Source organism: Diadema setosum, chromosome 5, assembly GCF_964275005.1.
Source record: "Diadema setosum chromosome 5, eeDiaSeto1, whole genome shotgun sequence".
In the NCBI taxonomy this organism is placed as follows: domain Eukaryota; kingdom Metazoa; phylum Echinodermata; class Echinoidea; order Diadematoida; family Diadematidae; genus Diadema; species Diadema setosum.
Window position 1 is genome coordinate 10,852,257 of NC_092689.1, and position 26,369 is coordinate 10,878,625.

The 26,369-nt window shown below is 37.6% G+C and overlaps 2 protein-coding genes across 2 annotated transcripts; one reads left to right on the plus strand and one right to left on the minus strand.

The window, feature by feature from the left end:
• Positions 1-659: 659 nt before the first annotated feature.
• On the plus strand, positions 660-10,937 carry LOC140228588 (DNA polymerase beta-like). The gene is made up of 9 exons (XM_072308818.1): positions 660-1,091; positions 4,115-4,239; positions 4,570-4,703; positions 5,454-5,506; positions 6,093-6,144; positions 7,378-7,576; positions 8,236-8,322; positions 9,812-10,022; positions 10,603-10,937. Exons 1-9 carry the CDS (start codon positions 1,028-1,030, stop codon positions 10,695-10,697), a joined length of 1,020 nt encoding a protein of 339 aa, XP_072164919.1. The 5' UTR covers positions 660-1,027; the 3' UTR covers positions 10,698-10,937.
• Positions 10,938-15,097: 4,160 nt separating this feature from the next.
• Positions 15,098-25,947, minus strand: LOC140228589 (small COPII coat GTPase SAR1B-like). Its single transcript, XM_072308819.1, has 6 exons — positions 25,832-25,947; positions 22,869-22,962; positions 21,902-22,021; positions 20,591-20,760; positions 19,990-20,121; positions 15,098-18,456 (listed from the first exon to the last, which is right to left on the minus strand). The coding sequence occupies exons 2-6, from the start codon at positions 22,924-22,926 to the stop codon at positions 18,343-18,345; spliced, it is 594 nt and encodes a 197-aa protein (XP_072164920.1). The 5' UTR covers positions 22,927-22,962; positions 25,832-25,947; the 3' UTR covers positions 15,098-18,342.
• Between the last annotated feature and the right edge of the window lie 422 nt (positions 25,948-26,369).

Below are 26,369 nucleotides of genomic sequence, written 5' to 3' on the forward strand. Positions count from 1 at the left end.
AAACTACAGTAATTATTATTAGCTTCAAATATGGGTAGGGCAATTATCAACTGGGCAATCACCCCATAGACCCTTCCCTTGACCCTAACCCTAATCCTAATCCTGAACACTACTGAACCTAATCCCAACCCTAACCCAAACTCTAACTCTAAACTGAACCTACTAACCTTACTCTAACCAGAATTTAGCCGGGGGTAATTTGCCCTGATACGTCGAATACATTTGGTATGTTGTCACATAATTACATATTTATCAATAAAGACTAACCATTAAAAAAAAAATACATTTAGTAATTTTGCAACAATTTGATTGTACATTACGTCTATGAAATATTCTTTTCCTGTCGCGACACGACGCTCAAATGACTAGTTTTATTTCAGATGATTGTATCACGAAAAATACAAGCAAACATACAAATATTCAGATTTCAGCCACAATATGGGAAAGAATTTATTTATCACTATAATGCATTACAAACTGAATATTGAAGAAAGTTACAGAGTGAATTCAGAAAGTGCAGTTGTACGATAAAGACAGTGACAAAGAGAAGTTTCTAAATATAATTTCCTTGAACGTAGACTTACAAGTGAAAACGTGTGTACATAACAAAGGACTTTAATCGCACTTACACCGCACCACTGGCGTTGTCCTCAGAACTCTACTGCTTTTGTAATCTACTACTAGAGCTGCAGTTTTGCTTTGGAGGCATACAATTTGCTGTATGCTTTCTATTTTGCAACTGAACGGGCATCTTATTCGGGCAAGCAGGAGAACATTCCACCCTATTTGCCATCTGATCTTGAGAGACTGAGCTGTACTCGCGAGTAGGGTGCACTTTTCATAGATTAGTGCGTGCCCTAGTCCGATAGCGTTCTTTTTCGTGTATGTTCAATACTAATAGGCTTTGTAGTTGGACGAACAAGAACCGAGCGACACCGCCGTTAAAACGCTGCGTTGGTATCTGGCTGGCAACCGACGGATCCTTTGAGGCTTTTCTAGACGACTTCAGGAGGAGTTCGAGAGCACCATGAGCAAAAGGAAAGCGCCCGATAGCAACAACCCCAATCAGAACTTTGTGGATTTTTTAGTCGGTTGGTAAATTATTTAATTACAATACAAGTGTAGTTCTATGTCAGTAATAATAATAAATTTTATATATTTTTTGTCCTCAAACTGAGGGACTTTATTCAGATCAATTGTTCAGAATCATGCGAAAGTCAATACAAGCATAAAACAATTGCAATCATAGTTCAGTTTACATCAAATGAAAATTCTGTATGTAACAGATTTTATCATCGATTGCTGGAATACTTCATTTATTGGAAATATAATTACCGTAAGTCAGTATATAACAGAAACTCATATTTGAAAATTGAATTCTTTTAGTTTTACAATAAATGATGCTGTAAAACGCTGGTTTCTGTATTCCTCCATGAGATATACATTGTACCTTATAAATTGCATATTCCATAAAATTAACTATTGTCTTGCGTGGATAAGATGGTTAAATCCTGTACATACTTCATACCAGATTACTATAATTTTCTCATCTATGATGATATTTTTTCTTGAACATTCAAAGATAAGGTCACTGATCCTTGCCCAAATGTTTCTTATACTCGGACAATACAACAAATTATGCATTAAAAATTAATTTTTATTACAGAATTTGCACTGTGCATTTGTTGTTATTTTCCATTTCATATCTTAGTTTAAAAGGTACTATATTTATCACTTTAATATTAAAGGGGCATTCCGGACGATTTTCTTAATTTCACATCATGTACGTAGTACATAAATCAACAGCTTCATGTATAGATTTGTAGAATTTATTGTGGTTCTTGAGCAGAGAAACAGTACTTTCAAAAACCTTAAACAAATTACACTGAACAAAGATGATGACATAGGAGCCTCACATATCTCAGAAATGTAGCAGTGTCATTCCATTACAATACTGCATGCTTGCAAGCTCACCTGTGTGTAATCTATGCATGCCTTCTTCTTTTGAGCTGCTTCCTTGAGCCACATCTCATGCATTCTTATGGTGAGGCTGCGATGTCATCATCCTTGTTCATTGCAATTTGTTATAAACTTCGAAAACATTCTTATTTTTCATCCCAATCATCATAAATCCTGAAACTCTGTACCCAGTATAACTAATTTATATACATGTTCAAATGTAAAAATTTGAAAATCATCCAGAGGTCTCCTTTAATTATAATAAAGATTTAAACTATCTTATCTTGTTGAGTTTCAATTTCAACAGAGTAAAATCAAATACTGAGACCAAATCAAATGTATATGGCAGGTTGAGTTTGCGTTGCCAAATGATGATCATATTTGGTTCCGTAACCTTCATTTCTTAAAAAAAAAAAGTGTAATACATTTTGGCTTTTTTTTTTTTTTGCCGAGGATATCAAAAAATTACTCCTTGACACTTCAAACATCTGTTGACTATTCATTTCATTTTCATTTTTTTGATTACGTAATTTATGCAACCAAAAATGGGGGAAGGCATGTTTCAATTTTTGATACTGAAAAGAAACAGCAAATTATCAGTCTACAAACTATTATTAACTTGGGTTTGATCAATCCAAAATCCATTTACTATTACATCAGACACTACATGTACATTTATACCATTATTACTCCAATTTTGAAAATAAAGCATTTCTTTTCCAAATTTGATATTATCATAGAATGGGTAGCGAAAATCCTTTGATCTCATTGGTCGAGAGCCATGTGTTGATTTGTACTGGCTGCACACTGAGTCACAGTGGTAAACATGTTATCGCGCACTTGTAGCAAGAGTACGTGCACTTGTAACAAAGGTTCGTGCACTAAGCAAGCATTCGCGCACTCGGTACGAGACGCCTATTGGCTAAAACAATCATGCATCAGTTTTTACTGGATGCATGGTTCTGAAGAAAAACCATGCGTCTAGTAAAAACTGATGCATGGTTTTCGGGCTCTCGTCTATGGCAAGCCAAAAGGAAATGCATCCAGCAAATTTGTCATCGGGTAACATGATAGAAAAATGGGGTTTTGGCAAGAAAATTACCCATTCTATAATACAGATGACGCACATGTCTTTTTGTGCGTCAGGTGGAATATAGTGTGCATGCGGTAACTATGGAATTAAGCCTAAACCCACTCGGCTTCGCCTCGTGGGTTAAGCATTCCATACAGTAGTTACAGTACGTTATGCACACAATTCCGACTGACGCACTCAGACCTGTGCGTCATTTGTATACTGTTAAACTATAAAATTTCCCCATCAATATCTCGAACTCGTAACAGATCCACATATCATATTTCTGCCCAATAAATTAGATCTATTGCCTGTATAGCCTGACACTTCCTGTACTTTAAAGAATGAGATAGTACAGACCACAGTGCAGGGTCTATGTGAAGGGGAAAAAAAACCCCAAGTTATTCATCAGCAAAGTAGTGCACAGAAAATAGCATAGGACTTGAAGCACAAGTGAAGAAATCATGTGTATATACTGTAATGTACAGTATCTTGGCCTGTATGGCATGGGCTTGGCATGCACCGTATGGCCATTTAAATGGTCATTTATTGATCTTGATTAAAAAAAGAGTGTATAGTAAAGTACTTGTACGATACGAGTAGTACTAGTAGAGTGATCTATAAATATATTTTCACTTTTAATGATTGAATTAGGCAGAGGTCACCTCTACATGATATGGTATATTGGTATGATACATGAACTACATAAATGGCATCATATGAAATGAAGTTGCTGCATATTGCACTGGCACTATAAATGAGCATGGAATGATAAGTGATATTTTGACAAAGAATGTGATACTGTGCATTTAAGTATTGCATTTAATTTGAAGTAAGGGAAGAAATAACTTTTTTCGTTTTGATTTTGTATTCAAATAATATGACAGAACAATTTTCTGTACTGTGAGCGGAATTCTAGTAACATGATCTGCTTGACTTGTGACATCAGCAGTTGGAGCTTGTCGAAATAAAATGTGTTGTCTGCATAGTGTATTTATTGATTCAAGACTGTATTAATGTTTGACAACAACAACGTACAGTAATTTCATGTTTTTTTTTGCCCCCCATACCTGTCTATTCTAGAGCTTGCCAATTATGAGAAGAATGTGAATCGGGCGATGCACAAGCACAATGCCTATCGGAAGGCGGCAAGTGTTCTGGCAAAGTACCCTACAAGGATCAAGAGTGGAGATGAAGCCAAGAAGCTGGTAATAATGCCTTCCTTAATTTTTAGGTGCTGGGTTCTGTTTAATTCTCTGCAGTGTTTTTCCAGCCGGAAATATGTCATAGTAAAAAAGGAAAAGTGTAATAATATGTTTATATCAAAAAGAAAAAGAAACAAAACAAGGTTAAGGATGACTAGACAGAAAGATCCGTCTGTCTGGAGGAATCTTATTTTTTTTACGTTATCGCTCTCCTCACATCTGTGAAGCCAGATGCAGTCTCCATGAAACATATCCCTGATGATCAGATACAGACAGATCTTTCAGTCAAAAGGATAACAAGCAGTTGATTTTGTTTTCCATCGTTTTTTTCAGGATGGCATTGGGGAAAAGATAGCCAAGAAAATAGACGAGGTCATTGCCACTGGAAAGCTGGAGAAACTGGAGAAGATTCGCAAAGATGACAAGAGTGAAGCCATTAACATGCTGACAAGGGTCTCTGGAATAGGGTAAGGGGAGGAATTGATGCCAGCATTAGCTCTGAGTCAATCCTGACCAAGTTGCTAATTAAGACACCGATTTCAGATTAGAGGAGACTGCATAATCAAGAAAGATGGGTTACTTGTTTGTTTATATTTTTCTAGCTAATCTTAAGTATAAGAAATGAGTTGTTAATGACTTAGCAGATCATGCATTTTATGTGTGAGAAATAGCTGTCTTTGTATGAGCTGTGAAAAAAACATTGGCCCGAATTCTCGAAGGTGGTACAAATGAAACCATGGTTTAAACCATGGACAAAAACCATGGATCGCCAAGTGTCGCACGGAATATTTCGTTACGAAATTGGTCATTTCGTTAATGAAATTATTTTGTGGACGAAATGGTTCATTTAGTTACAAAATGTTGTCATTTCGTTACAAAATAATCATTTCATCACAAAATCATTTCATCGACGAAATGACTAATTTCGTAACAAAATATTCCACGCGACACTTTGCGCTCCATGGTTTTTGTCCATGTTTTAAACCATGGTTTCATTTGTACCACCTTCGTGAATTCGGGCCATTTTGTTTTGTTGTACTTTGAAAATGATGACCAGATATTGTAAGAATTATCAAAAGACTGTACAACATTGAAGTCATTTGCAACAAATTCCCAGAACGGTGAAATTCAATATCAGTCAGATTTCATTCACCATCAGAAACCACTGTTTATTGGTAATGGTCACGTGCATCTACCATTGTCATATTTTTCAACAGACCTGTTGCTGCCCGGAAGCTTGTAATGGAAGATGGTATCATGTCTATTGAAGGTATGTGCTTACATAGTTACATTGTCCATCAATATATGTGGGTATAGTGAACACATTTCATCGAAACTCTGAAAGTTGTTAGCAGCATTCATTCAAAGTTTTGCAACATGGCAAATTTTCTTGAAATATTTTGCAAACTATCTGATCTGTTAGGATTCTTCACACACATTACAGACCATATGCAGTTATATGTTTTGTGTCTAGTGATCCCAGTAGTTGTTTTGTACTAATGTAGCTGTGGCGATAAGGATTATTTAATCACATTAATAGTGTTGAGGAAGGCATGCATCAGGTAATTGACATTGTTTGGCAGGGGTTATGTGAAATTTGCATCGTATAATAGATATATAGGTATACCATCATTAACAGATCTTGGAATCTGTGCAGTACAAATTGATTTGTGTTTGCTAAATAAAGGGAAAGAGTGTAGGTGTCACTGCTTTTGAAGTACGGTAATGCTCTTGTGTTGTAATGATACCCAAAACACATCCAAGATATAATAATTCAATATGAGGTACTACAAGCAAATAGAAGCATGTTCTATTTATAGCTTGTGAAGTGTCCACCTCTATTTTTCTTTTCTCAGACCTCAGAAAGAATGCAGACAAGCTAAATCACCACCAGCAGATTGGACTGAGGTGAGGCATTTTAATAATTACCTTACACTATCATAATATGTTCTCTTACACAAGATATCACATCTCTTATGTGTAACATGCCAGTCTAGTAGTATGTAGCAGAATTGCCTTGCTCAAGAAATCACCCATACAATAGGCTTTACCTGTAACAGATGTGCATTGTCTACTGCCATGATGCTATCATGTGAAATACAGAGAGAAAAAAATGTCTTTCCACATCCAGAGTTTCTCTGTAAGATTGATATCTGATTTCATTAAAAACAAAAGATATTCTTGCTCTGTGTGGCACCAAAGTTTGCAAATTTTCAGAATTTGATAACTTCAGCAAGTCAGTAAGGTCTATGGGAGGTTAGTGTCATTATAATGACTACTTGTGATGTTATGTTACAATTGTCAATCATTTAAATGCAGGAGGAGAGCATTTATTTTCAAACCATTGCTTGGTCTTACGCAGCCTGATGAAGATTTTGCTCTGAATTTTTCCTCAGTGAGCACTTCACTCTTTTCCAGTCTGTCTCTTTCCAAAGCTGGCAAGGCCCCGCTACTCTCTTGAGTTGCAATTATATCAGAAAGCTTCCTTTTCATTACACTCTTGAGAAGTTTAGCGTTAGTTACAGTGAGCATTTGTTTTTTTTATTACAGCTGCTGTCAGAGGGTCTTTCCATGCTATTCTCAGGAGCCCCGCCATTTTTGGGGAAGTGACTTGCCATTGTACATTTCTAAAATTGCACCCCTTGTCTTGAGGATCTTCCATTCTGTAACGAAACAAAACAAAACAAAACAAAAGTGAGTTTAATGCAACGGTAAATACAGTATCTTGACCAGTGGCTCTCTGAATACTGTAAAAGTGGATATTTTTGCGCTGCTAATTTTTCGTGCTCGGCGGGGTAAAAAGAGTTTCATGTGTTTTTAATTTCGCGAAATCAAGACATCAACTACTGGAACATAATGCAAGCAAAAATATTTGCGTGCTTTAATTTTCGCACTAGTTTCTGGTTGTGAGAAATGCGTGCAAATTTATACACCGCAAAAATTTCCACTTTTAGAGTAAATCACTGCAGACTTGTGGTTTCCAGTCCATGAAGTCAGTTACATGTACATTGAGTCTCAGTGTATTGCTCCATGATACTATGTGAAGCTGGAAGTTGTGACTATAAAGTGGTAACATACAGTTCACTCCTTCATTTGCCGACATTCACCCTCGCTCATTCTTCCCTGTACTTTCGACGCCAGACATTTTGAAGACTTTGAGCGGAGAATTCCCAGGGACGAGGTCACCAGAATGGAGGTGATCATCAAACAGCTGATAGCGGATGAGGACGAAGACTACGTAGCCACGGTCTGTGGGAGCTATCGCCGTGGCGCAGCATCCAGCGGTGACATGGACATTCTCCTCACTCATCCCTCTTTCATTGCCAAAGATAAGAAAAAGGTCAGCTGGCTGCCTTCCTCGTGTTTCTCCAATTGACCCCATTGTTAAAGTTAATGTTGATTTTTGCTGAGAATTGATAGTATTGTGATGTTTGTTCATTTCTTTAGAACCGTCAGTATCTACATTTCAAAAATGTGCATGCATTGCTTTTTGTCTGATATTAAACTGTAGTATTTTGAGGGAATAATTTATTGAAGTGGTATTTTGCATCACTGACCATGTAAAGACTGACGCTTGGCCATGACCGAAGAAAGTACAATTGTAATCCAGTAAAGTTATGGACCACAGAACTAGGTGCTGTTGTGTCATGTTAACACTGCAGAAATTCATCTGCAATACATTGAGCCTTGCTTCATTCTGTGCTTTTAATTGAACTCCTCTGTGAATTTGGTCTATGAAGGTGAAAAGTAAATACAGTGGACTCCCGTCATAACGAAGTCCTTAGGACTGACAATTTTCTTTCGTTATATCGAAACTTCGTTACAACCAAACAAATAAACAATAAAAACCATAGAAAAGATAATGTTACAGGTTGAATTTTTATTTTGTTGTAACCAGAATTTTGTTTATAAAACCGTGTTCGTTGTAACAGGAGTGCACTCTAGTCTCTTTTTAATGCCACCAAACTGAGCTTTTTTTTTTCTTTCTTTGCATGACAGCCAGAGCTACTGACGGCAGTGGTGAAGAAATTGGTGGATTCCAAGATTGCAACCGAGTCCATTTCTCAGGGGGACACAAAATTTATGGTGAGCATGATTTCCTGCGTAAAATTATTTATTGGTCACTGAAAGTACAAATATATTTAGTATTAAACATAAGCATCTCTCTGGTGAAATTCAGTCCATATAATATATATAGTAAAAGAACTTTCTTGAATAGCTTGATGTTACTGAATCATCGGTGTTTTGTTATACATGGCATTCATGTCAGGTATTGAACAGATACAGAATGATTATAACATCACTTTTCTCTCTAGATATTTGGAGAGCGCTTCCCCAACATTGTGTCAGGCAGGCTTCAATGTATATTAAGTTGATGTTATTGTGAGGTTAAGAGCATATGGATGCGAAAATCAGCTGAAAGCGCTTAACAATCGAAACCAATGCAGCTTCCTAATGAAGTTAATAGAGTGTCATCTCAAACAGACTATTTCTGTGGGGACAGTGTGTTATGTTGATGACCATTAAAAAAAAAAAAAAAATTTACGTAATCATATGTGATTGATCATTCAAATGATATGAATCAGTAACTCTATAGGCATCACTCATTCATTGAATTGTCTCAGCCTTAAAGACCCGAAAGCATGGGGATTCATGGGTGACCCGATTCATTCGCTGCCCACCAGGGTAGTACATTAAAAAAAAAAAACACACAGATAGCATCAGTCAGCTAATATGTGCATTGAAGCATACAGAGACTCCAATCCCAAGCACCTTCTGATCTGGAGATTCTCCCGCCTGAAACCCCCAGCAAACGGGAGACTTCATGTGTGCGAAGGTGAAGTTCCTTGTGGCCAGGGTCCAAGCTCTAGGGTTTTAGATGCTTTCTTGTGCTATCTAAGGCTTATTTTTCAACGTACAATGACACTTAGTAAGAAATCATTTCAAGAGGGAGACACGGAGCCATGGCGGGAGAGATTCAATCTCAAGTGGGAGAACGGGAGATTTTTGCAAAAATGGGCTTTCGGCGGGAGATCTCCCGTCGAAAGCGGGAGAGTTGGAGTCTCTGAGCATACGCTCATCGGTAATGGTCGACTCTAGTCGAGATTATTCAGCTGTGTGTGTACTTGATAATGATAATAATAATAATAATATGTAATTTCTTATATAGTGCTATATCTAGTTACAAACTACTCAGAGCACTTGCTGCTCTCTCCAGAATGATGTTAAAGAAAATAGAAAATAGAAAAGGTACATAAAATAATACAATACAATACAGTGCAATACCATACAAGGCAATACAATACAATAACAATGTCTAAGAAGAAATAAAGAAATGACTAATTATATGATTGAGCAAAAAGATATGCCTTGACATGTCCTTGAAAAGCATCTAAACTGTGTATGTTGCGCACATTATGAGTTTATTCTAAAGTGAAGGAGCCATACGCAGGATTTAAATTGAGATCAGTGATGAAGCTGTACACAGTTTGTTATGGGGATTCTCAAATATATCCCAACTGGGCCAGCCTACCCACTCCATTAAAGTCTTTTCAAACAATGATTTCCTGTCTAGGGGGTCATCCGTCTGCCCGAGAAGGAAGCCAAGGAAGGTGAGGAGCGCCACTTCCGGCGCCTCGACATCCGCCTCATCCCCCACGACCAGTACCACTGCGGCACCCTCTACTTCACCGGCAGTGACATGTTCAACAAGAACATGAGGGCGAAGGCCCTGGAGGAAGGGTTCACCCTCAACGAGTACACCATCCGCCCCATGGGCAGCACAGGTGCGTCGGCAGAATGGCACAATATTGAGAGAGAGAGAGACAGGTGTCTCAATAACAGTAACCATGAAGATTATGACTGAGAATACCTATACATGTTTACTGTAACATAAGGGGGAATCCATGCAACAACTACAACAAATTAGAAAGTTTCTGTAGTAAATGAAGAATAGAATTCAGAGAAATTCTGTGTAATAATAAACTGAGCATGTGAAACACTTGATATTTAGCTAATGTTTTACTGAAAGAAATTTGCAGTTCAGACACCAGTTATTACTGTCATTATTTCTAATTGGTACTTTTCATTTTTTTTGTTTTGTTTTGTTACATGTGCACTCTTAAAGTAACAGTATATTTATTGTGATACATATTGTTGAATAGATTTAAATGCAGAATTCAAAACCTAAAAGAGCAGGGGTAGTTATAACGGAATGTCAATGCCAATATGAACAAGTTGATTTTTACTGTATACACAGAACCTATTCTGACTGTTGACTGCGATGGAAAAGTTGATTCATGTGGATAATGATTTGAAGAAAATGAATGCCACTAATCCATTCTTGTGTCTGTTTCATCTGTCTAGGAATTCCCGGAGAGCCACTGCCAGTCACATCTGAGGAGGACCTCTTTGACTACATCGGGATGAAGTACAAAGCCCCCTCAGAGAGGAATATGTGAGCTGATTCATCTTACATTGTGATGCCAAATCTGCCCATAACAAGTGGCTGTACCTTGTTCCAACTCACAGTTCAAATATCTCACAAAGCCTATGAGGTTCAGGTTCATGCCTTGAAATGAGCTTGAAAAAGCATGCGGAAGACCATGTTTTAGAAATCGTTGACTCATACACACTCAGTTCGAAAAATTCGTTTTTTAAGATTCCATAATCAATTGTCACTCTGCAGTTTGATGTGTCTGCAAGCTTGATATTGTAATGAAGTGGTTACATGAATCATAAATCAATTTATGTGGCCTCTTGTCTTGTGCTTGACATGAGACAAGCCCAGTGTATTGGTATTAAAAAACAACCAACATAGAAATCATTGAGACATTCAGAGTTGAGAATAATTTTTGAAGAAGATGTAGTAGTTGAATGGATAAATGCCTATGTATTTTGGGGTATGTCAGTATTTCAGTGAAGTGTATTCTGGAGTAGTGATATGTTGCTACACTCATGAAAAAGAAAAACTGAATGAGAAATTGAAGATATGAAAACCAGAGGTTAATGAATGAAAATTGTAGTCTTTCCTCTGAAACTACCACTTTGGTCTAGCCCACAATGGAATTGCAGATGCCTACTTGCTTTTTAAGTATTCTGACTCCAAATATGCTCTACTGGCGTTCAACGAATTAATGTTGCGATTACACTCGTGACTGATTTCATTGTATAACAACTCCTTTTTTGACATTCATTCTCTTTACTGTATTGTAGTTGCAATTCTGTTGATCAGTAGTTCGACAATGCATATGAGACTTTCTATTTTTTTTTCATATGTTGTGATACCAAAACATTTTCAGTATTGCAGTGAAGTTGACAGGTTACTGCTTAAGCAAATGTGACATACATCTGTGATGAAGTGTAGTGTACATACCGAAATGACTATTCTACCATTGCGAGTGATATATAAGGTCTGTATCAGCTTGTGCAAGTTGGTATTGTGGTATTGTCATGACTTCTTTCACATCCTGGCCCTGTGGGAAGATAAAAGATCTGCAACAATTTATACTTGCATTGCTTTCTAAAGCTACCATAGCAGCTACCACACATGCTCACCGTTGGCTAGCTGTTGCTGCAGTGGTTGCAATTAATGTAATTCACGTGTACATAAATTCTTGGGTGAAACGGAACTGCGGGGTACGTGTCCACTTTAAAATTTAGCTATGGTACTGATGAATTGTGCGTGATAAAAGGAAATCTAAGCCGCTACTCCATAGAGTGCTGGAGGCATTTTTAAAATACCGTTTTGTGGTCAGTATTTTTTTTAATGAAAGTAAGATTAGAATGTGCGCCTTTTACATGAAGATTTGTTGCTTGAGCTTATTCATTTGTACATGCTGAAATCACAGCTGTAAATTGCAAATACATGTGTGTAGCATGAGGAAATGCAAATTGCTTGCTTCCCAGGAATGAAAATTTCCCATCCCTAGCTGTGTATATAAATTGTAATTTTTTTTTCCCCTGGGGGGCGGGGGACATACAGTATATACCATATGTCCCCCGCCCCCAAGGGAAAAAAAAAAAATTACAATTGGACTTTCTGCAACGATAACTTCAAAAATAGTGAATCAATCCAAATGCTATTTCAGGTATGAAACTATAACTTATTACCTACAACTTACTGGAAACCCCATCTGATTTGCTTCAGTGGTCAAAGAGAAATGAGAATCTTTGTAGAGCATGCCAGGAATCCGTTCCCTCCGAGTTTTGTCCATTGAGTTCCAAGGGCATCCAAGTGCTGAATGTGGAGGAAACGGACCCATGACATGTTTCCAACAATCCACATTTCAAGTTTTAAGTTTATTTTCACAAATTCAGTTAAAACATACAGAGAAATCAAAATTAAATTAAGGTGTACATATACAAACCAAAATTATTTCAGGCAAGTACATACTCATAATTAAAAATTGTGTGGTGGAGATTGACATAAGTTTTTTCTTTTTGACAATATCCAAATTGAATGGGGTTTTCTGCAAAATGTAGGTAAAAAGTTTCATTTTCATTCCCTCAAATTGCATTCAGATTATTTCATCTTTATGAAGTGCAGAAATCTAATTTTTTTTTTTTTTTTGGATGTACTGTACAGCTGAATCTGCTTTGAACATAACAGACATTTTCTTATTTTTGTATAGTTGTTTTTCTTTTGTTCAAATGTGGTCAGACATGTCTTTTTACTTGTCTTCTGTTTTTCTGTAGAACACCCGTATATGCATTAATCAAATCAATTCAAACACTACATGTCTAAATTGCAGTGGTATTACAGTGACCTAATGCCAGTACAATTTGATACAATGTGTATATAAAACTTGTAGATGTACTTTCCATGAAGCCAATATGGATACCGTACAATAAAGTCAGAGCATTGTACAATGTATGTTGTATTTGTTACCTCTGTGTCAATTATTTCATTGCAGAGAGGGTGTTATTGTCTGTGGTTCTTTTTTTTTTTTTACAATGAATACAGTTTAACTAATGTGGGATATCAAACACGACACAAATGTATTGGAGAAAAGAGTGAAGCTTTCTTGTTTGAATGTGTGAGGCTGATAGTATGTGTACAGTGCATTTCCACAAGAAAGTTGCTCAGAATGAAAACCTCTCATCAGTCTCAACTCGAGTCATGATAGGGTCGAGATTACATGTGCAGGGCTGTTCAAAGTTAGTCCATCAGGATGGAACATAGATGCTTAGACGTAGAGCAATAATTATGTTGATTTAAAGGCAAAACATAGTTCTGGTATGCCTGCAAAATTGTCAAATTTTGCTCCAAAATGTACACGTATGCCTAAGAAATGTGTGGAACAATGCTGTAATGAGCAACAAAAATGTATATCAACCAAAAATGTTCGCATCTCAGAACTTACCTGATTGGGGTCAGGTTAACTCGGACTCGGGGGTGGGGGGGGGGGGGAACTCGGCCTCATTGATGGCGGGGCCGAGTTGTCCCTCTGGATTGCACAGTGTTGTACTATGAGAGCACTTCGCGTTATGGCTGGTTGCAGTTCAAGTTGATACAACGCACGCAACAAAGAACCTCTTTGGCGCGCCTACAAAATGAACATGCGTCTATGTATAGAATATGGCGATCACAAACTGCATATAAATTGTCTGAAATAGGCCCAAGTTGTCCCTGACACCGAGTTAACCTGGATCCTTTTGAAATAAAAGTCGGTATACTGACTTTTAGTTTTGATCCCAAACTACTTTGACAACTCATCATCCTGGCAAATCGCGTCAGCTAAGTTTCTTGGAATCTTTTGATATATTGCAAGCAAATATAAAATGGTGCAAGATGGGTTCTCAAACCCTTACCAGAACTATGTTTTCACTTTAAAAGGGAATTCCAGATGGTTTTCATGATTTCAAATCGTGTCATACATAAATCGATAGTGTCATGCATAGATTTGTGGAATTTATTCTGGTCCCGGAGCAGATAAACCATAACTCTGAAAAACCCCAAACAAATTACACTGAATGAGGATGACGACATACAAGACTCCTATATTCCAGTAATGTAGCAATCTATAATTTTAATCTCATAATAATACCACTTCACCAATGTACAATTTATGGATGCTTCCTTTTGTTCTGCTTCCATGAACACCCAATCCTGTATTCTTTTGTGAAGCTGGTATGTTCATCCTTGTTCACTGTGATTTGTAATAAATTTTGAAATTCTTGCTTATTCCTCAACCTGATCACTACACATTCTGTAACTCTGTACCCAGTACAATCAATTCATAGTGTCGATGTTCAAATGAAAAAAAAAAATAAATAAATAAATATGAGAATTTACTGCATGTATGACTTGTGTGACTTTCATTACGGTAAGAGTTGATTGTAGGTATGACATGGACTGTAGCTTCTCTAGCATTGGAAACTGTTGCATGCAGAGAAAAAGTGAAATGGGCATGGTTTGCTCTGTTGTTTGAAGAATCCTGCCAGTGTTAAATACACTGTAATAAGATCCCAACTAGAGCAATGGACTAGGCCTACATTATGTGTGCTTTTTTTGCTTGCAATCACTTACAGATAACATGTACATACTCTGAAAATGATTACAAGGAACCCTGCAGAGGCATTGAAGAGAGAAAATATGACCAAGCAAAGAGTTTGGGATTGATTTTCAATTAAAGCCCAAGTCATCCTTGCTGCAATTTAGTCTCGGGTCACAAAAGGAAACCTTACAACAGTGTACTGTATGCCGTTAGTCTTTTAGATCCTTATTTTGTTTTTTGGTAACATCAAAAATGACTTCCCAGAAAAAGAAAATGAAAGAAAGAAAACTTGATGCACATTGACATGTTCTCAGCGGTAATCTGCTAAACAACATGCAAGAGGATCAATCATACATATCAGGTTCATAATTTCTTGAAAATGTCCTCTCTTTATTGGTACTTAATTCATGTATGGTAATAATTAAACAATACATGTGGTAATGAGTTTATAAATCGTAAGATTTTTGCAAATGACACCTTTACTCGTCCTCCAAGAAAAATAAAAGGGAGGAAAATAACAAAATACAGGTTAACATATTAAGAGTAAAACTCGGCATTGGATGACATTAGCATTATCACAAATAGAAACTCGGCATGATTACAGCAATACTTTTCTCTGCGGTTGTTTGAATTGGGTGATACTGTTATCGAACAACTCGCCATGTTCATTCCTTGTGTTTTCTTGTTGAGCCGTCCCAAAATAAGAAACATCTCACTTCAAAACCTACAAAATAAAATCTATTAAATCTGCAGCTAATTTATAGAATTTAAAGCAAAAAGAAACCCCTACAATAGTGAAAGGTGCTCATACACAAAAGCCACACCGAAAGAGGGTTTGTTTGCCACAGTGAAATCATTCACTGCACTTGTAATGACATTTGCCATATCTTCTTCTTCAATAGTTGGCAAGCTTATTTTTTTCTCTCTCACTATATAATTCTAACAAACTATTTACGAAAAGACAAGAAAAAAAAATCAAATGGGAATTCACATGTTAGCAAACACTGAAATCATATGTGTCCTGCATACATCATTAATTTAAACTATCAATCTCAACTGCAATGAAGATAAGAATAGAATAACATCTTCATTGGGAAAGTTTGGCTCCACTGCATTAATTATACTCTTTCAAAATATTGAAATTTTGATTACAACCTATGCAGATGCATCTTTACTTGCATAAAGATCAACTGTCAAATGAAAGAGCCTAAAGCCATAATGTCATGACACGCTACTACACAAGAAAGGTGAATTCATTGAAAAATCTCGCAACACTTGTGTCTGGAGTTAAATCACTCCTATTCATGGAAGGATTACCTGTGCATACCAACATTTTACCACGTCACCTGGTTTCATTTGTGTTATCCCTGAACAATGTTAAGTTAGATATGTCTCAACTTTCACAGCTTTCACACTCACTCAAGCAGTTGCGAGTACCTATGAATCTTTCAGTAATTTCATTGGTATTCCATGTTCCTAGCAGCAAGAATGCAATATTGGGTTTCCTCTTGTGATAAATGGACTGCTTCCACACAGACACATGAATACACCAGTAAAAACATATCTTGCCACAACCTCTGACTCCTTTTAGGTCTAACATGTTCTAATTCAGTTAGGGAGTGTTGTGGCATGAATTCCATTGCTCTACAGGTCAAGCTTGCTGAACTCGATACATTTGACAGCGCATTCAATATTTTCACCTTGTCTAAATGTTGTTGTTGGTTTTTACCTCTCAAGATCTAGAGCAGCAGAGCAAACTTGTACAGATTCACAACATGACACTCACATTACATAATCTTTGTGCTCATTACAGCATATTTCATTTCACATTCCTATGTGAGCAGAACTGCTAAGTGTTAAATTTTCTGATTCCTTCAAGGCCAGACACAGCGACACAAGCATTCTAATAATCAAAGCTGCTGCAGGAAACATTGATTCAGAAATAAGCGTGTGCAGATTGAACAAGTCAAACAACATAAATTTGAAGTATTTGCATAATGTCTTTTGGGTCTACAACAAATGAAAACTTAATGGAATTTGATATTTAGTTCAGGACAGGTGGTGTACTAACAGAATTGGAGCAACTCTCGTGCTAAGAATTGATTTACTAGGCTGTAATGCAGTATCTGAGGAAAAATAAAATGACACAGAAATTGATTGCTTTGATGCTGCCAGATGTAATCATGCATTTCCACATGCGATGGCCTAAACTGCTTTCATTTACAGACATGAATATGATTGCAAATTCAAAGTGAACAGTCCAGCATTGGTATTAAAGTATAAAACATACCATATACACATGTGATATTTATACAGCATTACCTACTTACTTTGAAATTTGCTGAAACATAATTCTCAGGAGAAGAGATTAAAGAGAGACTTTCACCTTTTATTTTTTTCTTTTACCATGCTCATCCCGAATAACTTACACAGCACATCCACCAACAGTATTTTGCCCATTGTAAAATAAAGCTATCCATGTGGTACGCAGAACCCTTATTCCAAACATGTTTACAAATTTTTCTATAATTTTAAAGCATGTCTGGAAAGTCTGCATCACCATGCACATATTTCAAGTCTTTGTTCTGACTAATGGGCCTCCCCACTCCACTGGAAGTGGTGTCCAGAATATTTCACACAGCTCATGTATGATAATTTCTACGGCAAATCATGTTCAAAAGCTTGATGAATTTTGATTGTTCTACTTTGGTTCTGGCCCTCAACAGTCCCTGTTTTGATGCTGTGCAGTGTGGTTTATGAATACCCCAGCATGATGCCACATGAGCTTTCTGTTCTGACAAAAGTGATCCCAGCATATCTCATAAATGTACACGAATGTTATTTTTATTCAATTCTGTAATTTGCAATTTCTCTGAAGTATACTCCGAAAGTTAGCCTGGTAAAACATGGGCTACTGGTTTGGAAAGTCATTTCTATGTAGCTGATGATATGAATCCTAGCATGTATTCAACAACCCTGTGTGACGAGTTGAAAATTTCGCAATGATTCCAAAGAGCTATGAACTGTCAAAAAGCCATCCACATGGCTCCTCAAGTGTCTGTCAAAGATTGCCCACCAGAGTCTCGGCAAAATTTTCATCCCATCATTGGCTGTGTGATTCCATGCCCCACATTTACAATGGGGGGCTATAGTAATGCTTACAATACAGTTTCATTGACATTACAACATTATCTCGTAGAACACCCCTCATTAGCTCTGCCAATATCAACAAGGCAAGTTTTACTCTCACACTCTCTCTCTCTCTCTCCCTCGCTCTTTTCTGGAATCTCTTAATGGGTTATACCTTGAAGATATTGGCATGGCTATCTGCAGGTCACACAAACCATTTGCAGTAAACTCATCTGGAGCAGCAAGGCAGTTGGCCACAAGCACATCTCCGTCTACCCTCGATTATCACGTTTCTAAATGGCTTGCGCACTCTGCCTTCCTTCGCCAGCCCTTGACGATCTTGCATTTGGAACCTCGGAATGAAACGTTCAGTATTCCCTCTTAAATACTATTCGTGTCCACAATCAGTCTTGTCTTTGTCTTTTTTTCTCGGTGTTGCTGCTGTTTGCTGTTGCCGCCGAAACAGCGCCTGTGTGGCTTAGAGGTACTGTCCTAGCCACCTGAAGCCCTCTCCGTAGCCTTGCTTCTTCAGGACACTGCACATGAAGAGTTCCAGGGGACGGCCTGGAAGCTCTCTCTGCGGAACCTTCCCCTAGGATGACAAGAACCATGACAATGTGGTAACTGGTATATACGTTCATACTGGTAAGTAAATCTCAAGTTAATGTTATTGATTTCAATATGTCCTTCTACTACTAAAGCAGTTATTTCTAAGGAAACCAAAGCCCAATGTGGATTGAGTAAAAGCAGCAGTATTAGTAGAACACATCAGTGAAAGTTTGAGGAAAACTGGACAATCGATTCAAAAGTTATAAAATTTTAACGTTTTGGTGCCATCATCACTGGATAAGGAGACTACTACACTTTATGACATCACTGTTGACAACAATATAAAAAAAAAATATACAGAGAATTTCACAAAATTTAATTTATGAAAAGCACACATTCCAGTGAATTGTTACTACAAATGTTAAGGGTAATATTATTCCTCCAGCTTTCTGTGTGAGTCAAGTGCTCTCTCTTTATAGTAGAAGAGTGAAAAATTTGTTGAATTTCATTTACATTTTCTTTATTCTGTTGTCCATACCGACATCATGAAGTGTAGTAGTTTCCTTATCCAGTGATGATGGCACAGTAACTTTAAAAATTCATAACTTTTAAATCAACTGTCCAAGTTTCCTCAAACTTCCGCTGATGCGTTCCACTAATATTGTTGCTTTCACTCAAACCAAATTTATATTTGGGTTTCCGTTTCCTCTTAAAGGTAGGAATACCTTTTACAGACCTCCCAAAATGCAGCAAAACATTAAATATGAACCTCAGGGGACTTGTTTAGGCCACTGCTGAGAAATTTGAAAGTCAACAGTTATCTACAATTTGAATAATGCACAAAACTCAACTACTCATTAGTTCTGTGTGTCAGCCACACTTAAGCCTTTTTGTTGCAGTCTTCTGTATTTTTTTATCTATAAACACAAATCTAAAAGTTTAAGAGCTGATGTAATAACATATGGAGTGTGTGGCAAGAATGTATATAGAAATGTTTGTAAGTTTTGATGAACTTTCTTCACAAAATATACATGATGGACACACATGCAGTGCATGGGTCTGCAAAGGTAGCCTAGTAATGTACTGGAATTTATGGTGAGCCCCGAAAAAAATTCAATTCAAAATCTAATGGTCAATAAAAATGTACTAAATGTTACCTTCCACTTTCAATACTTTATGGGAGTTTCTAAAATGATACTCTCTTCAACATACCACTGTATTTATACAACTCTTCATTTAAGGCATGCAAATGGGATTCCCTACCTTTAAAACGCAATGAACTTCATAGATAGAAAACTTTTGAACATGATGCCTATGACAACATAACATGACAAAGACTGGAAAAAAAAAAAGACAAGACCCCTGAACACTGCCAGTACTTATTATTATTATCTGGGAAAAGATAAATGCCAACATATTTTTTTTTCTTTGCTTGACTCTGATGAAAACAGGAAACAAAAGACTTATCCCTGACAAGGCTACTATCATTTGATGTAAAATTGTTCATCACAATATGCAAAGGATATATTTGTCAAATCCATGGGGGCAAGTTTGTGGGCGAATGACTCAATTTTACCTTTCCAGTTGTCTGGCCAGTGAGACCCATCTGATACCTTAGCTCCTCCTCACTAGCTGCTCCTGGTAAGTCAATCTTGTTTCCGAGCACCAGGATGGGGGCGTTGGCCACCATCTCGTCTGTCATTAAACTCTGCACACAACAGACAGACACGTTGGAAGCAAAGATCAGATGACGAAACACATGGGGCACAATGAATAATGGATAAATAAAGCACTATAATCATTGACCAATTTTTCATCATCATCATCATCACCATCACCATCACAACACACACAGCAAACATCAAAAGTGCCTCCGGCAATGCTTTGTGGTAGTGGCATAAATACTGTAATCATCATCGTCGTCGTCATCATCATCATCATCACACACTAAACATCAAAAGTGCCTCTGGCAATGCTTTGTGGTAGTGGCATAAATACTGTAACCTGGTTTGTCTGCAGAGAAATCAATAAGAAATCTGTAAAAATGCGTAACTTTTGAAACGATTGTCCTATTTTCATCAAACTTTTACCATGTGTTCCACTAATATTGCTGCATTTACTAAATGCACATGTATATTTGGGTTTCATTCTCCTCTGGAAGGATCACACACACTTACATCTAATTCTGTCTTTGCCTCTGCAAACCTCTCCCTCTCTGCAGCATCCACAAGGAACACGATGCCCTCCACAGCGGGCAGATACTTCTTCCACACCTTCCTGGCTTGTAAGTGACCACCAAGGTCAAAGGTTGTGAAGGTGACCCCATCAATCCTCAACTCTTCTGATGCTGTGAGTGGAACGTTAACATTGACAACATTGACATTAAATGTGTCAACATGTAATCATATCTGAAAGTATTCAAAGAATATAAAAATTGGAGTCCATACAAAAGATTCTGATTGGTTAAATGCTGCAAGGCAAATACATGTGATTTCAAAGCTGCATGGATTTGATTGGACGTGTAAGATCAGGGCCCCATTTCATAAAAGATGTTAGGGTGGCAACTCTTGCTGGAATGGCAATTGTCATAGTAACGACAAGAATCCAGCTTCCTGATTGGCTGTTGCTATTGGAAGTTGCCATTCCAGCAAGAGTTGCCACCCTAACATCTTTTATGAAATGGGGCCAAGAACATTCAAACTTTTTTCAACCTTCAAACATCAGACACAGCTCAACGGCGGACAGTTTCTAATCCGATCATCTCTACCGTGTTTACACATTCAAAGCAAAATTAAAGAATAGCGTGGAGGAGACAGATTATCTAAGGCAAAAAACATCATGTAGTTTCTTTCAAAGCCATTGAGAATGGGCACATTATTCGTGCTAAGTCAAGCTTCATCTCTTCAGGACACAACAGAGGGATGGTTATACAAAGCAGAGTGACACTTGCATTCCAAACAGTATCAGCACCTAAGAACTAGTCGGTACTTGGGCATCCTCAAACAGAGATTGTTCACACATAATATAAAATAAAAGGGGAGTCGGAGATCTTTGATATATCCTTATATGAAACAAGGGTGAATGAAATTCCATGAGAGACTGATATTCAACAAATTTTTGCCCACTGGGACAGTCAAGCTAGTACAAGACAGAGCCAAATATGCACAAATTCATTAAACAGCAATCTCTTCAGAGTTTCATTCACCCTTACCTCTCCCTCTATCATATGTATACAACACACAGATACATACAGTGGACTCCCGTTATAACGAAGTCCTTGGGATCGGCGGCTTTCTTTCGTTATATCGAAACTTCGTTATAAACGAACAAATAAACAATACAAATACACAGAGTACAGGTAGATAATCTTGCGGCCTGAATTTTTATTTCGTTGTAACCGGAATTTCATTATAACCGTGTTTGTTATAACGGGAGTGCACTGTACCTGAGAAAGACAAAGAGTTGATTATCATCAATAATTTACTTACTTGGATGTAATGTGGGGACATGCTGTGCCATTCTGTCATCTTTCAGGACTGATAGTAAGGTCGTCTTCCCGGCATTGTCTAGACCGAGAAATACTAGTCTGCCCGATTTGCCCCATAGTCCTGTCATTGATTGCGAAAAAGTGTAGAAATCTCCCAATGTTGACGATATGACACAATGTACAGAGACAAAAATATGACATGCAGCAAATACCCGTTCGGGTTTGTGGTAATTTCTCCATGACAACAAAGGTCACAAGGCTTGGCACAAAATCACACATTATCTATATTTCCACTGATTCTGACTGTCTTCTATTTTCAGTCAACTGCTTTTTTTTTCTTTTGATTCATGCAACCTTCTGAATTGTCAGTTACCCATTATATATATTCCCCCCCCCAAAAAAAAAAAAAAAAAAAAATACAAGTCAATACTATCAACAGTACACTGCAAAGGGTACATATGGTTCAACATAAACACATAACTTCATACCACAGTAAATGGAACAGATTTCATTTGTTCATAAAACAAAATGTCTATTCCGTAAGAGTAGCAAAAGTTGGATGATTGCCACTTCAACCAAGCAATTAAGGTCAATTATTTAGTAACTAGCTTGAGGACCTCACCATTCAGCCCAAATTGTCAACAAGTCTGCCAGAAGAAGTAATGTTCATGTATGCACAAAATGAGAAACACTGAAACAAAGACTTGGAATTCCAACATCGCTTATACTGTTAAAAGCTGTCCTTTTTGTGAAAAAGAAGATCTCAGCCATTTTCAAGAGAGATCGTATTCATGTTTTGACACAGAGGCTATCATAAGTACATCAATGCCTGTCCGTTCACTCTGCTAGGGCATCAGGTGGCGATATTTTCACATGTTGTTAAATTTGTGGCTGAACAGCGATTCCAGACATTTGCAAAAATAACAGCTTCTATAATACTTTTTAAAACTCACACTGTCTCTACTTACCTAAACTTGTGAGCAGTGATGTGAAGGTGTCGACAATATAGTTCCATATATAACTCATCTTCTGTGAATATCTATTTACAGACCTCTGGAAATCCTGCAAAATGAATAGAAATATCAGAAGCAGTCCACGTTAGAAAGACACAATCATAGCGGCATTCATAATGAGGAGTCTAAATAAGAACATGACTTGGTGGTAAGAAATCCATGTTTTATGTTGTCATTTTTTTTTGTTTTTTGTTTTTTGTGCTCAGGCATGTAAAAAGCTTGTCTGGCAAGTGAGCATGAGAAAGGCTACATTTAATGCAGCACATGTCTCATGCCTTATGTATAGGACTTGGTACGGCTGAATTTCATACACATAAGTATGCAGAACTTTCAAAATGGCAGTGTCACGCAGTATCCAAACCTGGGAATACCATTTATGAGGTTGATGTGTCCAGCATATTCAGTTTGTTTCATCCAAACTCTTGTTGTATCTGTCATAAATTATACTACAACAACAAATGTGCAGTGTGAACAGCAGCAGCACTGTCGTAGAGTGGGATTGAGATCTAGAAGATGACGTGTAGACAATGTGTTAAAGATTAATCAACATGTGTACGCTAAATCAAGGTTCCCATGGCCATTTGCGACACGACTGTCAAATCTAAAAAATTTTGACAAGCATCAAGAATAACATGAATGCATCACTAGAATAGATACTATAATTGTTTTGATGCTAGATCAAAGCAGTTTCTGTCCCATTTCCCATTTTTCATTTAGTTAATATTGTTGTGCACTGCATATTTACCACTCATACAAGAGTTCTACCAGAGCATGTCTATAGCTATAGGCTATAGAGGGTCTACAGTGTAGCCTAATAACGTTACATTTCATGTTCTGGTTTTCAATACTGGTTTTCAAGTGTTTGGATACAAGAGCCTGCAGCTGGATAGGAAATGAGATGAATAGCCATAGACCAAGTATACTGACAATCTAATGGTGTTAGATTCTCCAAGTTATAAATTGAATAATAGGAATCCCATGCCCTGTAGACCACCTAGGCCTACTGTAAAAGTGGATATTTTCGCACGACCAATTAAATCTATTTGCGCTCCGCCAGGTATTACGAGTTTCATGTGGCCCAATTTTTTAATTCCACGGAATCAAGACATCAACTACCATCTAGGTAGATCTAGGCCTAGGCCCTAGGCCCTACTGCTACTGGAACATCGTTCCATGTCAAGCAAAAATATTTGCATGCTTTTATTTTCGTGCTAGGCCTACTGCTAGTTTCTGGTTGCGCAAAATACAAAACACGCAAAAATTTGAACAGGCAGTTCTTTTTTTTATCTAACTTTAATTTATCAGCACCCATACCGAAGTTTGACCGTGTAACGTCAATTACGGTATGGTCGCCACTTGTGTGTAATTCCTATGCACTTCCAGGTTGGCGAACTAATATTGGCACTGAATTAGTTCGCCGCCCATAGCCTGCCACATATTTATTAGCGTGTGTGTTTATACACACACTTCAATGAAGGATGCATCGTCCGTCACCGCGTTTGAAAACCTCCCTTAGTCTGCCGCCTGAAATCCATTCTAAATCAAAAACATCTTCGCATTAAAAATGGTTTTATCACCTCTTACATATGGGAAAATATATTTTGATTACAATTATTTGTGTATTTAGGGAGGAAAAAGGTGAATTACGAATGTATTTTGAGAGTGATGAAAAGCTGTCGCCCAAGCTGATCTCCGATCGCGGTGCGCATTACATGCGATGTGAATGTCTGGCGACCTTACAGCAGTGGCGACCATACGGTAATTGACGTTAGAAACCCCCGGGCCCTACAAAAGCGAAGTTTTGGCTATCCTGGGTTTTAGGGGTCTAAATTATTTTGGGCTTCTAACTTCAGCACAGGCATAGATACGGACTATGGAAAGCCAAATAGGGTTAGGGCCAGGGTTAGGCCTTAGGGACTAAGTTAGTGTTAGTGTGAAACCATTTTGGCTTTCCATAGGCCTAGTCCATCATATCTATGCCTGTGCTGAAGTTAGAAGCCCAAAATAATTTAGACCCCTAAAACCCAGGATAGCCGAAGTTTTTACATGGATGTAGCAGGTGGTCAAATTTTGGACGGCATTGGGTGGTTGTCTTATCAGGGCTGCCAACACTGGAAACTAGTTGAGAGTGAGACTTCCATAGGCCAATGCTATAATTTAGGAGTCAAAATGAGTGAGATCAATAGAAATGCATGCAAATGAAATAAATTGTTAAGAGTGAGAAAGGACCAAAATGCGCGAGTCTCACGCTCAATGCGTGAGAGTTGGCAGCCCTGCATTATGATTATCATGATTATCATCATGATCATGGGCAGCTTGCATTACTTAAATTTACATACATGGTCATAGCTCTACAAAATGGGCATGATGGGTAAACTTATCTAAATGCACATCCTAAAACAGGCCCACAGAACCATGACTGACACTCCAGTCGAGACTGCTAACATTAAAATTAGTATGAACTAGTCTAGATCTATAGTGCTGGAGTGCTGCTGAGCTGTGCAAACTGTTTAATTTGACAAAACAAAATAATTTTACAGCCATTAAATTTACAGGAAAGGAAGTGATCACTACGCTATGGAAGTGCATTTCACGTTCATCACCCATCATCAGATACGTAACACACGCGAGTTTCATATAACATGTTACTGTTAGAACACTTACATTTTTAGTACAAAACAGTTTGCATCAAGCACCATAATTATGCATCACTGTCACCACTGGCACTGTACTGCACTGCGTGATAACAGAATGAGTGCAATGCCAATGAATGCGATCTCCGTCCAAATAACACGGAGCGAAAAAAAGACCGGCGAACAAGAAATGAGGATCATGGCGTCTTAACCTCAAACACTATTTGCATTTTCTCCCTAAATATTAATCAGAAATTCCATTATAGATTACAGTACACGACTTACTATTTCACAAACCCAGTAATTACACAGTAATTACTTCGGTGGAGAATTTTGCGTCATTCATCCACAGGACACCGTCACGTTAGTCTACGTCTACGTACACAACTTGACAGGAACTAGCAATATGGATGCAGTTGATGGTGACGTCATCACCAGTCCGACGATTTATATTACAAGACATGTCATTGGACCATTTTGCCCTTAGTTCCCTGTGGCAGACTACAAGTGAGGACGGTCGTCGTTCAAGTTATTTTGGTGTCGTAACTTTTTTCTTGAAGACGAGAAAGCAAAAATTATACAAGCATACATTTTCAATAAATGTATGCATTACTCTAGTAAAAATCAAGCCAATTCGGCTTGATCAAGCCAATAAGACATGAGTAGTATAACACGTATAGAGGAGAAGGGAGACTTACGCCTTATCCAATCAGTGTGCCTGATATTTGTCCAGTGCAGCCATTGGCACAAAGTTCATTCAACTGTGAGAAATGGCGCCGCACCTATGTTTTAGACGGTAGTCATTATGGCGTTGGTTAATGTA

Coding starts and splice junctions, on each gene's coding strand:
- LOC140228588 (XM_072308818.1), top strand. CDS start 1,028: ATGAGCAAAAGGAAAGCGCCCGATAGCAACAACCCCAATCAGAACTTT. Junction 6,145..7,377: donor CACCAGCAGATTGGACTGAG/GTGAGGCATTTT, acceptor TTTCGACGCCAG/ACATTTTGAAGACTTTGAGC. Junction 10,023..10,602: donor CCGCCCCATGGGCAGCACAG/GTGCGTCGGCAG, acceptor TCATCTGTCTAG/GAATTCCCGGAGAGCCACTG.
- LOC140228589 (XM_072308819.1), bottom strand. CDS start 22,926: ATGAGTTATATATGGAACTATATTGTCGACACCTTCACATCACTGCTC. Junction 22,022..22,868: donor ATCACTGCTCACAAGTTTAG/GTAAGTAGAGAC, acceptor AATCAATGACAG/GACTATGGGGCAAATCGGGC. Junction 20,761..21,901: donor TGTCCCCACATTACATCCAA/GTAAGTAAATTA, acceptor TTCCACTCACAG/CATCAGAAGAGTTGAGGATT.